The 13,570-nt window shown below is 47.9% G+C and overlaps 1 protein-coding gene across 1 annotated transcript; it reads right to left on the reverse strand.

Annotated features, from left to right (window-relative positions):
- Nucleotides 1-1,773: 1,773 nt before the first annotated feature.
- Nucleotides 1,774-8,185, reverse strand: IL17B (interleukin 17B). Its single transcript, XM_056867054.1, has 3 exons — nucleotides 8,146-8,185; nucleotides 4,957-5,282; nucleotides 1,774-2,020 (listed from the first exon to the last, which is right to left on the reverse strand). The coding sequence occupies exons 1-3, from the start codon at nucleotides 8,164-8,166 to the stop codon at nucleotides 1,774-1,776; spliced, it is 594 nt and encodes a 197-aa protein (XP_056723032.1). The 5' UTR covers nucleotides 8,167-8,185.
- Between the last annotated feature and the right edge of the window lie 5,385 nt (nucleotides 8,186-13,570).

Here is a 13,570-nt window from a genome sequence, read left to right on the forward strand (position 1 = left end):
TTCCTTGTGAAGCTGCCTTATATCGAGTCAGGCCATTGGTCCACCACCTGCTTTGATGGCAAAGAGCTCTCCAAGGTCTAGGGAAAAAGATCTATCTCAATCCTCCTGAGATCCTTTAGTTGGGGGGGCATGCTAGGCATTGCACCTTGGACCTTCTGCAGATGATTTGCACTGAGCTGTGCCCATTTCCCATGGGACAGAGAACTACTGCTTGCCTTGTGGAGAAGGGAGGCTTTCCTGTCCATTGAAGATGGATAATTCCAGGCTCATGGGTCAGCGGCCTGAGGGTGCGAATGGCTTAGTTGAGTAGCTTGAGGTTCTCTGGCTGCTTCCTGGCTCTACTTGCATTTGGTGCAAGTACCACCCTGCTGTTTTCTGCTTTGGCCCCTATCCAAGCCTCCCACTACTTCCCGGATTCTGCTATCAGAGCTGCCGGCACCAGGCTTGGTGTTGAGATAAGGAGTTCTCTTGATACGTTTGTGTAAGGTGAACAGTAGCCTGCCCAAGTATCCTGGTTGTGAAAGCCTCTCCCTCTCTACCTCCTCAGGGTAAGCACAGACTCTCCTACTCTGACAGGAAAGTCAAGGGGTGGGGGATGATCAGGAAACTGAATGGCCTGCTCCTAGCTTTTGACCTTCAGCAGTCCATACAGGTAGATGGAGGTTCTTACAGAAGGGTTTTATTTTCTCTGTTTTAGTAGTGCTATCCAAGAAAGTGGATGGCGTAAAAGGCCTCTTGTAATCTTGGTGTTATTCTGGCCTAACTTGTGTCCCAGTTGACTGAGGCCTCCAGAATCCAAGGCGAAAGCAGCTTGTAAGCGGAGTGGTCAGCAGCAGCTATGATGATCTTCAGAAAAGCCAAACCACCGGTTAGGCAGAGCAACAGGCCTGAGCCCTCTGCAGTTAACGATGCAGGCCTTTTGTCCTACCCCTCCAGCAGCCGTTCTCTTCATGTGCCAAGACAGTTCACCAAACACCTGAGGATGCAGGTATGCCAGTTAGAGAGAACAACTGGCAGTGGGGGAATAAGCGTGACTCTGGATTCATCTCATGAGCTAGATCTGAATCTAGTAGCATCTTAGAGACCCACAAGATTTCCAGGGTTTTGAGAGTCAAAGCTCCCTTCCTCAGATATAGTTAGAGCTTTGACTCTCTAAAGCAGGGATGTCAAACTCAATTGTTACGAGGGCTGGATATGATATAAAGGTCACTTGGGTGGGCTGGGCCATGCCTCACTAGCCCAGATCGAGAGTGGGGAGGGTGGCTGGCTCGTGGGCCAGATAAGAGTTCTTAGGGGTTGGATCTGGCCCCCTGGCCTTATGTTTGACCCTCTGCTCTGAAGCTTACACCCTGGAAATGTTGGTCTCTAAGGTGCTACTGATGTGAATCTAGTTCTTCTACTGCAGACCTATATGAAACCCTCTGAAAATACCACGAACTGTTGTAGTTAAAAAGGCAATTACACAGGTCTGTCTTAATATGGACCCAGAAGCACTAAGATGGGGATAGTGAAACCCCTTAATAAGCCAAGTTCCCGATTGCTTGAGGTGTGCATGAGGCAGTGCCAGGTGATCGGAGGGTGATGGGAAAGAAGGGTCCTGTCCAAAATAGTTTTGGCTTCTGAAAACGCACGTGTGCTTGCACATTTACCGTGCCTCGTTGTGACAGGGAAAGGAGAAAGGATTTAGCTCACCAGCTGGCAAGAGAAGGAGGCCAGGTAAATGGGAGCAGAGGGCCGAAATGCAAGGATGGGAGATCTGCCCATCGTGTGTTCTCAGAAGATGCAAGTGCAGCCTACAGCAATGGTCTCCATGACCGTTTTGTACTCCTTGTGACACTTTTTCTTCTTTCTGTGACTTTTGCTTGGGTCACACAGCAGACGGCGCACTGGGATTTTGCTGTAGATAGGAATGCTGACCAGTGTACGGTCTTCCTGCATGGTGAAGGGATTGATGCATCCTGCACAGAGGCAGAGTGCCTCTGGAATGTCAACTGGGATTCGCGCTGCATCATGGTTTATCCTGAAAGAATACAGAGTCATGTTGACATGGGAATACACATGTTCATTTTACATGGCTAGTAATGTCAGGCCACGTTTGTACAGAGGGCCTGGGGAAACGGGATTGCAACACCTCCCGCTGAGGCACCTCCTAATGTACCATAATGTTAACTCCCTGAAATTCTGGATCTTCCTAAATAAAAGATTACTCTAAACCAGGCGTGTGACACATAAGGGCCACGGGCTGGATCCGGCCCCTTGAGAGCTCTTATCCGGCCAGCAAGACAGCCACCTCCCCACTCTTGATCTGGGCTGGCGAGGCATGGCCCGGCCCGACCAAGTGACATTTATGTCACATTCAGCCCTCGTAGCACATGCGCTAACTTTTAACAGTACCACAAGATGGGGGACAGTCCCACAGAATTAAGCCACTAATACAGCCACAGTATTTTCTTGGTTCACCTTCTAGGTTAAAAAAGGTAAAGGTCCCCTGTGCAAGCACCAGGTCATTCCTGGCCCATGGGGTGACGTCACATCCCGACATTTACTAGGCAGACTTTGTTTTATGGGGTAGTTTGCCAGTGCCTTCCCCAGTCATCTTCCCTTTACCCCCAGCAAGCTGGGTACTCATTTTACCGACCTTGGAAGGATGGAAGGCTGAGTCAACCTTGAGCCGGCTACCTGAAACCGACTTCCGTCGGGATCGAATTCAGGTCGTGAGCAGAGCTTGGACTGCAGTACTGCAGCTTACTACTCTGCGTCACGGGGCTTTTTCTTCTAGGTTAGCCGGTGTTAAATATGAAAATAAAGTAGTGCACACTAATGAGTAAGCTTCTTTCTGAGTGATGTGAACATATATAAGGGACAGAACGCACAGGCCCCAGTTGTAAGCTAACCTCTGAGTGGGCTCCAGCTGCAATTGGTAGAACATACTACTAGTTCCACAACTATAATAAATTAATGTTTACAGTTAATTACCAATTGACCCTATTGAACCCATGGCATAACCTGCTCGATGCATGGGATGCTTCTTGGCATGTGCCACTCAATTTCTGATAATGCCAACAAGTCATTATCAGTAACATCCATGTACAGTAGCATCCTAGGCTTTCAAGAAACTGCAGAGCGTAAAGGGGGAATCACATCCTCTCTGACACCTCTAGCTTCAGTGTCCCTAACCTTTTAGAGACCGAGTGCCCAAACTGCAACCCAAAACCCACTTATTTATCGCAAAGTGCCAACACAGCTAGAAGTTCACATGGGGCTAGGGGTTGCCAGGTGCAGGAGGTTTTTGGGGCGGAGCCTGAGGAGGGTGGGGTTGGGGAGAGACTTCAATGCTATAGAGTCCAATTGCCAAAGCGGCCATGTTCTCTAGGTGAACTGAAATAGCAGATCTCCTGCTACTACCTGGAGGTTGGCAACCCTGCATGGGCGGCTGAGCAGGGGAAGGAAAGCAGCTGGAGCATAGCCCCCACCCCTTCAGTTTGGTTCTTTTTCCAACTGTTATCTTCATACGAATTTAAAAAGACTGTTATGCGGGGGGCTGATGGTGGGGACAGCCCTCTGCACACGATCAGAGGCACCTTTGGTTGCATGAACGAGCAGAGTGAAACCTGAGCTAAGCAAAGGGCTCGGCTCTAGCCAGGCGGGGCCCTGTTTGGCTCTCATCGCCAATCCCCCGCGCTGCAGTCACCAACCAGCCTGCCGCAGACGGCTGCCCAGACGTCCCACTCCCGGTCCAGCCCAGTCCCGGCTCCACCTCTTCCAGACCTCGGCAGAAGGCTTGTCGTTGTCTTCACTTCCGGAGCGCACAGCCAGCAACTGCGGAGAAGGTGCTGGGAAGGAGCCTGGTGCTTCCTGGAGGAGCCGGGAAGGCACCGTTGGTCCCCAGCCTCCTCAGCCGGGGGAACACACTCTGGCGAACTCTGTGCTGGGGCGACGGCGTGCGTGCCCACAGAGGGGGTTTTGAGTGCCACCTTTGGCACCTGTGCCATAGGTTCGCTACCACTGGCCGTAGATGGGCGAAAACGCATGGTCGCTTTAGCCTCCTTTATTCCCTGTTTCAGTGCCAAGAAACACAGGTAACACCCCACCAACCGCCATCCCCCTGGATTTTCTGTTCTACATTATTATTTTGCTTTTCTTTCCTTTTTGTTCCTCACTGTCTAGAGCCAGCACTGGAGTCTTTTTTTAAAAAAATAAATAAAACTTTACAAAGAAATATGTCTGTCTCTCCCACCCCACCATTCAGGGTAACCAACCTTCTGGTGGGGCCTGGAGATCTCCTGGAATTACAACTAATCTCCAGACTACAGAAATCAGTTCCCTTGGGAGAAAATTGCTGCTTTGGAGTGTGGCTTCTATGGCATTATACCTTGTTGAGATCCCTCTCTTCCTCAAACGCCACCATCCCCAGGCTCCACTCCCCAAATCCCCAGGTCTTTCCCAATCTAGAGTTGGCAACCCTACCTCCATTACAGAGGGAATGGTTATCATGCCTTTGGACCACAGATTGCTTGAGTAACATGTTACAAAGACAACGCAGCAGGGTCCCAACTTTGGGCTCATGCAGAAGGGCCCCTAAGATAGGGTTGCCAGGTCCCTCTTTGCCACCGGCGGGAGGTTTTGGGTGCAGAGCCTGAGGAGGGTGGGGTTTGGGGTGGGGAGGGACTTCAATGCCATAGAGTCCCGTTGCCCAAGGGGCCATTTTCTCCAGGTGAACTGATCTCTATCGGCTGGAGATCAGTTGTAATAGCAGGAAATCTTCTGCTATTACCTGGAGGTTGGCAACCCTACCCTAAGATGTGATTTTATTATGTATGTTTTCAATTTGTTAAATGCCTTATGTGGTCTTTATGAAGGCAAAAAGTGGGGGTATAAATTGTGTGCAGTAAATACATAAAAATGCCCTGTGGGCTGGGGCATGTTCAGTTACCCTGGTTCTTCTCTGTCTCTCACCTGTAGGCCCAAGGAGACAAACTCCTCTTGTTGGACATCCAGAGTCTCAAGTTGACCTGACACTTGCTGTCCAGAGGCTCAGAGATGTTCTTCAGCTGGTTAACCATCTCATGGATGCTCCGCTCGTAATCCTCCACTAGGGTGTAGTCTGTTGAGGCCCCTGGATTCACCCTCAGCACTGGGTCTGGTGAGGATTCCTGAGCCCTCAGGCGCTGAATCTTGACCTTTGTGGATCCTTTCTTTTTTCCTTTTGCGTTTCTGTTTTGGTCTTTAGTTTCCGCGGTGGCATCTAATGTGAAGGAAATGCACAGTGCGCAGAAAAGAAGCTGGGAGAAATGAAAGGTGAGCTGGTTACTTTCAGAATAGGTCACTCAAGTACCCTTGTAGGGTTGCCAACCTCCACGTACTAGCTGGAGATCTTCTGCTATTACAGCTGATCTCCAGCTGATAGAGATCAGTTCACCTGGAGAAAATGGCCCCTTTGGCCATTGGACTCTATGGCATTGAAGTCCCTCCCCTACCCAAACCCCACCCTCCTCAGACTCCACCCACAAAACCTTTCACTGGTGGCGAATAAGTACCTGGCAACCCTGTCCCCTTTTTAGATAATTTGGACAGACCTGTGGAGGAGGGCTATTACCCTGCTGTCTAGGGTTGCTGACTCCTGGCTGGGAAATTCTTGGAGATTTAGGGGTGGAGCCTGAGGAGGGTGGGGTTTGCGGCTGGGAGGGGCCTCAGCAGGGTTTAGAACATTTAGAGCCGAAATTCACTACCTGTCATCTTAAGTAATGCAGTTTGTTCTATTAGGCCATTTATAGAGGGCTGTTTCCCCGAGGTCACCCCGCCGACTGCTCCGCTGCTTTGTTTTGATTATGCATCCCTTTCCCGACAGTCAGAGGTCGCCTCACTCTCCCCGCATGTTTCTGTGCATTTTGCCTGTGTTTCCCGGATTCCTGCCAAACCATCCAGAAAACGCGGGCAAAACCTGTGGAAACACCCGGGGAGAGCGAGGCGACCTCTGAAGGTTGGGAAAGGCATGTGTAATCAAGACGAAGTACCGGAGCAGTCGGCAGGGTGATCGCGAGGGTAACAGCCCTGCATCAATGGCCAAGCTCTACCTTTGCCACTTCATAACCACCACATTGTTCTGAGTGTGTGAATCATGCCTGCGCATCCAAAGCTAGCAGTAAGACTGCTGTACAGTGGCAGAGCCTCAGTCCATCACCTGCACTCACTGCCCTGGCTCTACCAGCAGTAGGGGCTGCCAACCTCCAGGTACTAGCTGGTGATCTCCCGCTATTACAACTGATCTTCAGCCAATAGTGATCAGTTCACCTGGAGAAAATGGCCGCTTTGGCAATTGGACTCTATGGCATTGAAGTCCCTCCCCTATCCAAACTCCACCCTCCTCGGACTCCACCCCCACAATCTCCAGATAATTCCCAACCCGGAGCTGGCAACCCTATCCGGCGGCCATGGCTACCGCTCTGTGCCTTGGCCTGAGCTATAGCTCCTCAGCCCTGCAGCAAGTAACCAGTGGTAGAGGCTGCCTGGCAAAAGCACTAAGAAGGCGGGTGCAAAAGCCCTTGGAAGCCCATCTTGCCTTCTGCAGCCCATTGGGCAGCTTGCAGCAGTGACTGACAGTGCTTGCTGTCTGCCTCCTCAGTAGGGTTGCCAACCTCCAGGTACTAGCTGGAGATATCCTGCTATTACAACTGACCCTCCAGCCAATAGAGATGCGTTCACCTAGAGAAAATGGCTGCTTTGGCAATTGGACTCTATGGCACTGAAGTCCCTCCCCTAACCAAACCCCCCACCCCCCTCAGGCTCCACCCCAAAAACCTCCCACAGGTGAAGAAGAGGGACCTGGCCACCCTACTCCTCAGGCAGTTTTGCAAAGCTGCCTTCTCAATCCCTGTGGTGGGGGTGAGGGGGGCAGGCAGCTGGGGGAGGAGGAGATACTGTTAAGGGCCTGGCTCTGGGCTCCAGGCAACTGCTCCTTTTGCCCATTTGGTTGGCTGCAGGGGGGCGGGGGCAACTATACCCATGACCCCCCTCTCTTTGCGAAGGGCAGAAGCCTTGTTTAGAAGGTGGCATTAAAGCTTAACAACAATGCCTTATGGTCTCTCTTATCATTTATAACCAGCTTTTTCTCAAAGAGCTGAGGGCAGCGTACAAGGCAATTATCCCAGTTTGTCCCTCACACCAGCAATGCGAGGCTGGTTAGGCTGTGAGATGGTTTGGTCCATGCTATTGAGTGAGCTACAGTGCTGTTCAGGAGTTTAATTTGTCCCTAGCCCAAGGAGAGCCAGCTTGGTGTAGTGGTTAAGAGCGGTGGTTTGGAACGATGAAGTCTGATCTGGAGAACCCGGTTTGATTCCCCACTCCTCCACATGAGCAGTGGAGGCTAATCTGGTGAACTGGATTTGCTTCCCCACTCCTACATGCGAAACCAGCTGGGTGACCTTGGGCGAGTCACACTCTCTCAGCCCCACCTACCTCACAGGCTGTCTGTTGTGGGGAAGGGAAGGAGATTGTAAGCTGGTTTGATTCTTCCTTAAGTGGTAGAGAAAGTCGGCATATAAAAACCAACTATTATTATTATGGTCTGTCCACTAAACCATGCTGGATCTCACACTGTTGGGGGGGGATTCTGCAAATGCTCAGAGTCGCTCAGTACCGGAATGGTTGCAAACAAAAGATGACCATTCCTAATCCCATGAAATGCATGGCAACGGTCATCCTACATGTTTAGATGAGATGACCGGCTAGATGAGCTTTGCCTCTCCCATTTATCTGCATCTCCTGTTCCCTCTTCAGTGGCTCTCTTCGCTGAAATAGCTGCCGTGTGCTAGCCCAGAGAGACAGCTGCACTCTTCTGTTTGACAAGCTGCTTCCTTTCTTGGTGTTTGCAGATTCTTGGGGCGCGAGTGGATCCTTATGCGCGTATGACAGAAGACCTATCAAGCTCGCCCCCTTTCTTGGGAGGGTAAGTGGTTCATTTTATGGTCTCTCTCTCTCTTTCTCTCAGTCTCTCTCTGGGAGACTGTTTTGTCTCTTTCTCCTGCCAGGCACTGAAAGCCATCGCTTATCCAGGCAAAGTTTACACTTCCAAAAGCAAACAAGCCTGACAGGCCATTAATAAACTGAAAGTAAATAAAAGAGGCACAAAGCAGGCCAGGCACCTACCAGTTTTGGAGCCCACTCCATCTCAGTGGGTGGGTGAGCGAGAGAGAGCCGAGGGCTCCGCGGATGCCTCCCTCTGCCGCAGAATGAAGGGAAGGAGATGGGCCGGGAGCTTTAAAAAGGAAAGCAACAGCCCCTAATCTCTTCATCGCCAGGGAGGTGGGCCTGCCTGGCACCAAGAGACGTCTCCGCGGTGCCAGCTGGGCTGTTGACGGAAGGGACAACGGCCAGGGCGGACTGCTTCCCAGCTGCCCGTGCAGGTTTCCTTGGGTGGGGGGGGGGTCAGCACACATTGTGTCCACAGACCAGATTAGATCGGAACACCTGGCACAGAGCACCAGGTGATGGGGAACCCCTGCATAAAAATTGCTGGCTGGAGGCAGGCTCCCCTGGGGTTGAGTGCAGGCAGAAATTGTCCCATTGTAAGGGAAGGGATTTCCAAGCTGGTGGAGGAAGAGACCCAACCCAGAATGTTGATCTTGGTATACAGTGAAGAGCATTCCTCTAGGCTGATGATGGGACCTGGGCCTTCTCTGTGTCCTTGGGTTTGAATGGGTGGGTTGTTGACTGCCGCCAAGAATCAGAAAGTATAGATCTCATCCTCCCTAAGTAAAGCAATTACAATAACCAGAGTCCTGGAAGGTAGTTTAGGGCAATGAAGAGGCCAGTTCAGGACAGGCAGAAAATGGAATGGATACAGTTCAGTTTGGAAATATGGAACTGTGTGGTGAGATGGAGGATCAGGAAAAGAAAACCTCACTCAAGTTTTTTTAATATATTTATAGTCCATTCTTTGCCCCAATGGGGATACCAAGTAGCTTACAACATTGTCCTCCTTTTCATTCTGACAATGACAATCCCGTGAAGTCAGCTGGCCTGACAGAGAGTGACTGACTGGTTTAAGGTCATCCTGAAAGCATCCATGTCAGATTGGGGATTCAAACCTGGGTCTCCTGGATCTTAGTCTGGCATTCTAACTACTACACCATGCTAGAACCTAGAGTAAACTTGATGTTATGTAGAAAGGCAAAGAATACTCTTTACCTGGATTATATTTATTAAGACAGAAAGGGTTGAGGGGGATTTACAATCAGAAGCTGAACTTTCAGGGTTATGTGCGAGTCAGAACCTTGACTGGATTATAGTTTCATGGGGTAGCCGTAGAAAAGAGCAGGAGTCCAGTAGCACCTTAAAGACTGACAACATTTCTGGCAGGGTATGCGCTTTCGTGAGCCACAGCTCACTTCTTCAAATACAACTAGAATGTGAGTCCAACTATCCTTAAGTAAAGAAAAGTGAATTAGACACACAATGGCAATGTAAATGTCAAAAGCAAGTAAATGGCAATAGCAGGCGTGATTGGATTAGATGTGATTTGCAGAGGGGTAGTAGGTGTGGAGAAATTAGCATTGGTAATAAATGTTGGTCTGCCTTAGAACAGCTGGATTCGAGCCCAGTAGCACCTTAGAGCCCAACAATTTTTCAGGGTATAAGCTTTTGAGAGGCAAAGTGTGGTGCACCAAGCCTTCAGTGCTACCAGGCACAGTTCAGCCTAGTTAGTGCTCTCAGAAGCAGAAGAGATAAAATACGGAAAATAAAACAATGGAAAATGTATGAGATGATCCTGTTTTATTGTCATCTATTTATCATGTGCTGTTTTGACTAAGGGAAGACTGAGCAACAAATTCTGATTTTAGTTTTAGCCACCCCCCCATGCTACAAGAAAGATGTGAAGCATTTGAAAAACTTAATGGGGGGGGGGGGAGAGCAGGGCTAGTTTTATTGACTTGCTGGAAAAGTCTGTACTACAGCATTTTTAAGATGACCTGGGTCATCTTTTTCTTGGAAATCAGGAACTGGTTCCTCACCACCTGCATTAAATGTGACTCAAACCATTCCTTGCTTTAGGAGAGTCATAAAAGAAGAGGACTCCCACAATTTTAAAACATTTCTCCTCATAACTGATGTGGAATACTTTTCATGTCTTGCAACTGCACAGGAATATGTTTGGTGCATATTTGCAGCATTCATATTTCACATTTGTGTTAAACCTGCTGTCTTTGACTGATTTTAGTTTGAAAGCATAGCTGTTAGCTGTTAACATCCCTAAGGGAATATAGACCTCACTGCTTTGATGTAATTATCCTAAATTTCTAGAACTGGGAAATTATCTATGCAAACTGGATACAAATATGCATCCACATGTGCATCCACATCAGGATACAAAGCATTCAGTGTGGTTTCTATCCACAGTCTATCATTTGGAATGGGATGCATCTTGCCATCGGCCTTTAATTGCACTAAGGAACACACATAGGTCACTTATGCATGGTCGGTTTAGCCTCCTTCATTCCCTGTTTCAGGCAGGATCAAAGTAATTCGGGTTGGGTCAAACTGTATGCATTGGGTGGAATGATCAGGGATAAAACCCTGTGCTAATGGAGGCATGGACACAGAAAAGCAGTCTCCCAAATTCAAATCAAGTCCCACCCCTTTAATTGCTGCTCTGTAATTGGCTCACCTCGAGAGAGAACATTTCCTTTCCCCCAGACCCAACTGCCGCATAAAAAAGCATTTTAGGAACAAAAAACGAAAACCGGAGCCATTTGAAAAAGGGGCGGGGCGGGCAAAATCCAAGCCTCCTTTTTAAAAAGCCTTTCATTCTCTCAGAAAGAGCTCCCAGAAAGCACTTGAATCCCTCCCTGCCTCTTTACACACTTTTTCGTGATTGGCTGTGAGAGATGCCAATCTTCTATGCTTCCCTTATATGGCTATCAGCAAACAGAACACCAGAGGCAGGCATATGCACACTCTTTCGATCTGGTTTGAGCCAGGTTTGACTCCGGCAAGAAGAGGAATGGGAAAAGCCGAGTTCGTTTAAGGTTGAAACGGGGTTGAGCCGAAAAGGAATGAGGTCACCTAAATTTTCAAAAACTTGATCCTGGCTGAAACAGGGAATGAAGGAGGCTAAACTGACCACGCATAAGTGACCATAGGGTTACCAGGTCTGGCCTGGAACCAGGGGGAAACTGGAGGGGGGCGACTTGGGATGGCCTTCAGTGACTGTGTGATGTCACTTCTGGGAAAACCTGGATGTGACATCATGCCTCTCTAAGAATCACTGGAAACTCTATGTTTTTCACCATAGAGTTTCTGGTGATTCCTAGAGAGGCATGATGTCACGTCCAGATTTTCCTAGAAGTGACTCCATGCTGTGAGCTCAACAGTCGTTTGCCAGAAGTGATGCCCTGAAAACACATCCCCAGCTGCTGTCTAGCACTTCTGAGATTTAGTAGGGTGTAACTGTTTAGGATGTGGCACTGTAAGGTCATGCATAGCATCATACGTGTGATTAAGACAGCAATCCTAATCAGATGTTTTTTAAGGTTTCATACACCTTAAGGATGAAACACTATCATCCTGCAGTTAATGAAGCCTTTGTCAGGGTTTTCCAAAACCTGTTTTAATCCTGTTGTTGTGGCACTTTATTCTTTAGGTGTGCAAAACCTTAAAAAATCTGTTTGCCTTCAGAAGCCAAAGCAGTTTAAAAAGCTTGTATGCAAAAGGACCTTATAAATCTTATATATATACAAACTATCTAAAAGCTTCTTGGTGCAAGATATTCCAAGAGTAATGAGATTATTTTATCTCCACTTCTGTACGTGCTGGCTTTTCTCGTCCTCATTGACCGTACAGGTTTACCGTAGCCGTTTACACCTACACAAATCAAAGTTTGCAACTAACTCCACAAATGAAATGCCACCTTGCTAGTGGGATCATGCCATCCATTTCACAGCCTTTAAAGGGAAATGGAGTAACTGAGATGATGCCAACATTTCCTGTACCTTCTGCATTTGCTCTGGCTGAATAAATGTTTATTTATTTGCATTATTTATATTCCACCATTCTCAACTGAGACTCAAGGCAGATTACAGACTGTAAATCAATACAATCAACACGGTGAGACATCCAAGGAACAATGCAATAAGATTTGGTATTATATGGCTTAATGTCTGAACAATGAAGATCAGTGAAGTTAACTAGGCAGCATTTGACTGGAACATTTTCTAATAAGCCCAAAGGGCTGGAACCTTCATTGACTGCAGTTGACTCTGCTGTATAAATCTGAAACTTCTGCAAGCAGTTAGTGTTTATAATGGACCAATTACTTCCCTTTGGTGCTTTTATTATTCATCAGCGTTATCTACATGAATTGGGTTGCCAACCTCCTGCTATTACAACTGATCGCTAGCCGATAGAGATCAGTTCACCTGGAGAAAATGGCCGCTTTAGCAATTGAACTCTATGCCATTGAAGTCCCTCCCCTCCCGAAACCCTGCCCTCCTCAGGCTCCTCTCCCAAAACCTCCCGTAGGTGGTGAAGAGAAGAAGAAGAGTTGATTTTTATATGCCGACTTTCTCTGCCACTTAAGGGAGACTTAAACCTGCTTACAATCACCTTCCCTTCCCCTCCCCACAACAGACACCCTGTGAGGTGGGTGAGGCTGAGAGAGAATGACTTGCCCAAGGTCACCCGGCTGGCTTCGTGTGTAGGAGTGGGGAAACAAATCCAGTTCACCAGATTAGCCTCCACCGCTCATGTGGAGGAGTGGGGAATCAAACCCGGTTCTCCAGATCAGACTGCACCGCTCCAAACCACTGTTCTTAACCACTACACCATGCTTGCTCTGGCAACCCTATACATGAATGTGCTGCCATTATCTCATGCAAGTTTATGTGCCCCAGGATTTCACACTTCCTCAAAGAGTGGATTCGTTTTTCATAAAATAACTTTTGATTTATATTAGGTGCATATATTCCCACAAGCAATATCTTTTGAAAATCACATAATACTTCCAACATCAAAATCCTTCCCTCCGTGTCTTGGTAAATAACTTTTGGTTGGAGTGAAGCAGGTATATACATGGCAATACCATTGGTTTTCTTACTATCATTACATGCTGTGAATAAGGTACCCAACCTTGTCTGTTCCAACCTATATGCATCTCTTGGGAGTATATGCGTTTCCTGTAAACAAATAATACTAGCGTTAGTTTTCCGTAAATGATGAAATATTTTACTTCTCTTGTTGGGAGAATTCAATCCATTCACATTCCAAGATAGAACCTGTAACATATCAAATTTCATTTAAAACCCATATTTCCATAGTCAATTTTAACGTGCTTACCACCTACTACTGCCACCCCCCACCCCCCTTCTTCTGTTCATTCTTCATCATTTGGAGAGTCCTCTGACGGAACTGTTGGTATATCTCCACCTCCAGAAGCTTCAGATGCCTTTTCTTCTTCTGTAGATTCTCTGGTTTAAATTTAAATTTAAATTTAAAACTACATGCTTAAAGGCCGCTGCATATTGGGATAAATTGGCAAAAACAGAATTTAAAAGTATAGTTAACGAATTATAGTATA

The sequence above is a fragment of the Euleptes europaea genome, chromosome 1 (assembly GCF_029931775.1).
Source record: "Euleptes europaea isolate rEulEur1 chromosome 1, rEulEur1.hap1, whole genome shotgun sequence".
Lineage (NCBI taxonomy): Eukaryota > Metazoa > Chordata > Lepidosauria > Squamata > Sphaerodactylidae > Euleptes > Euleptes europaea.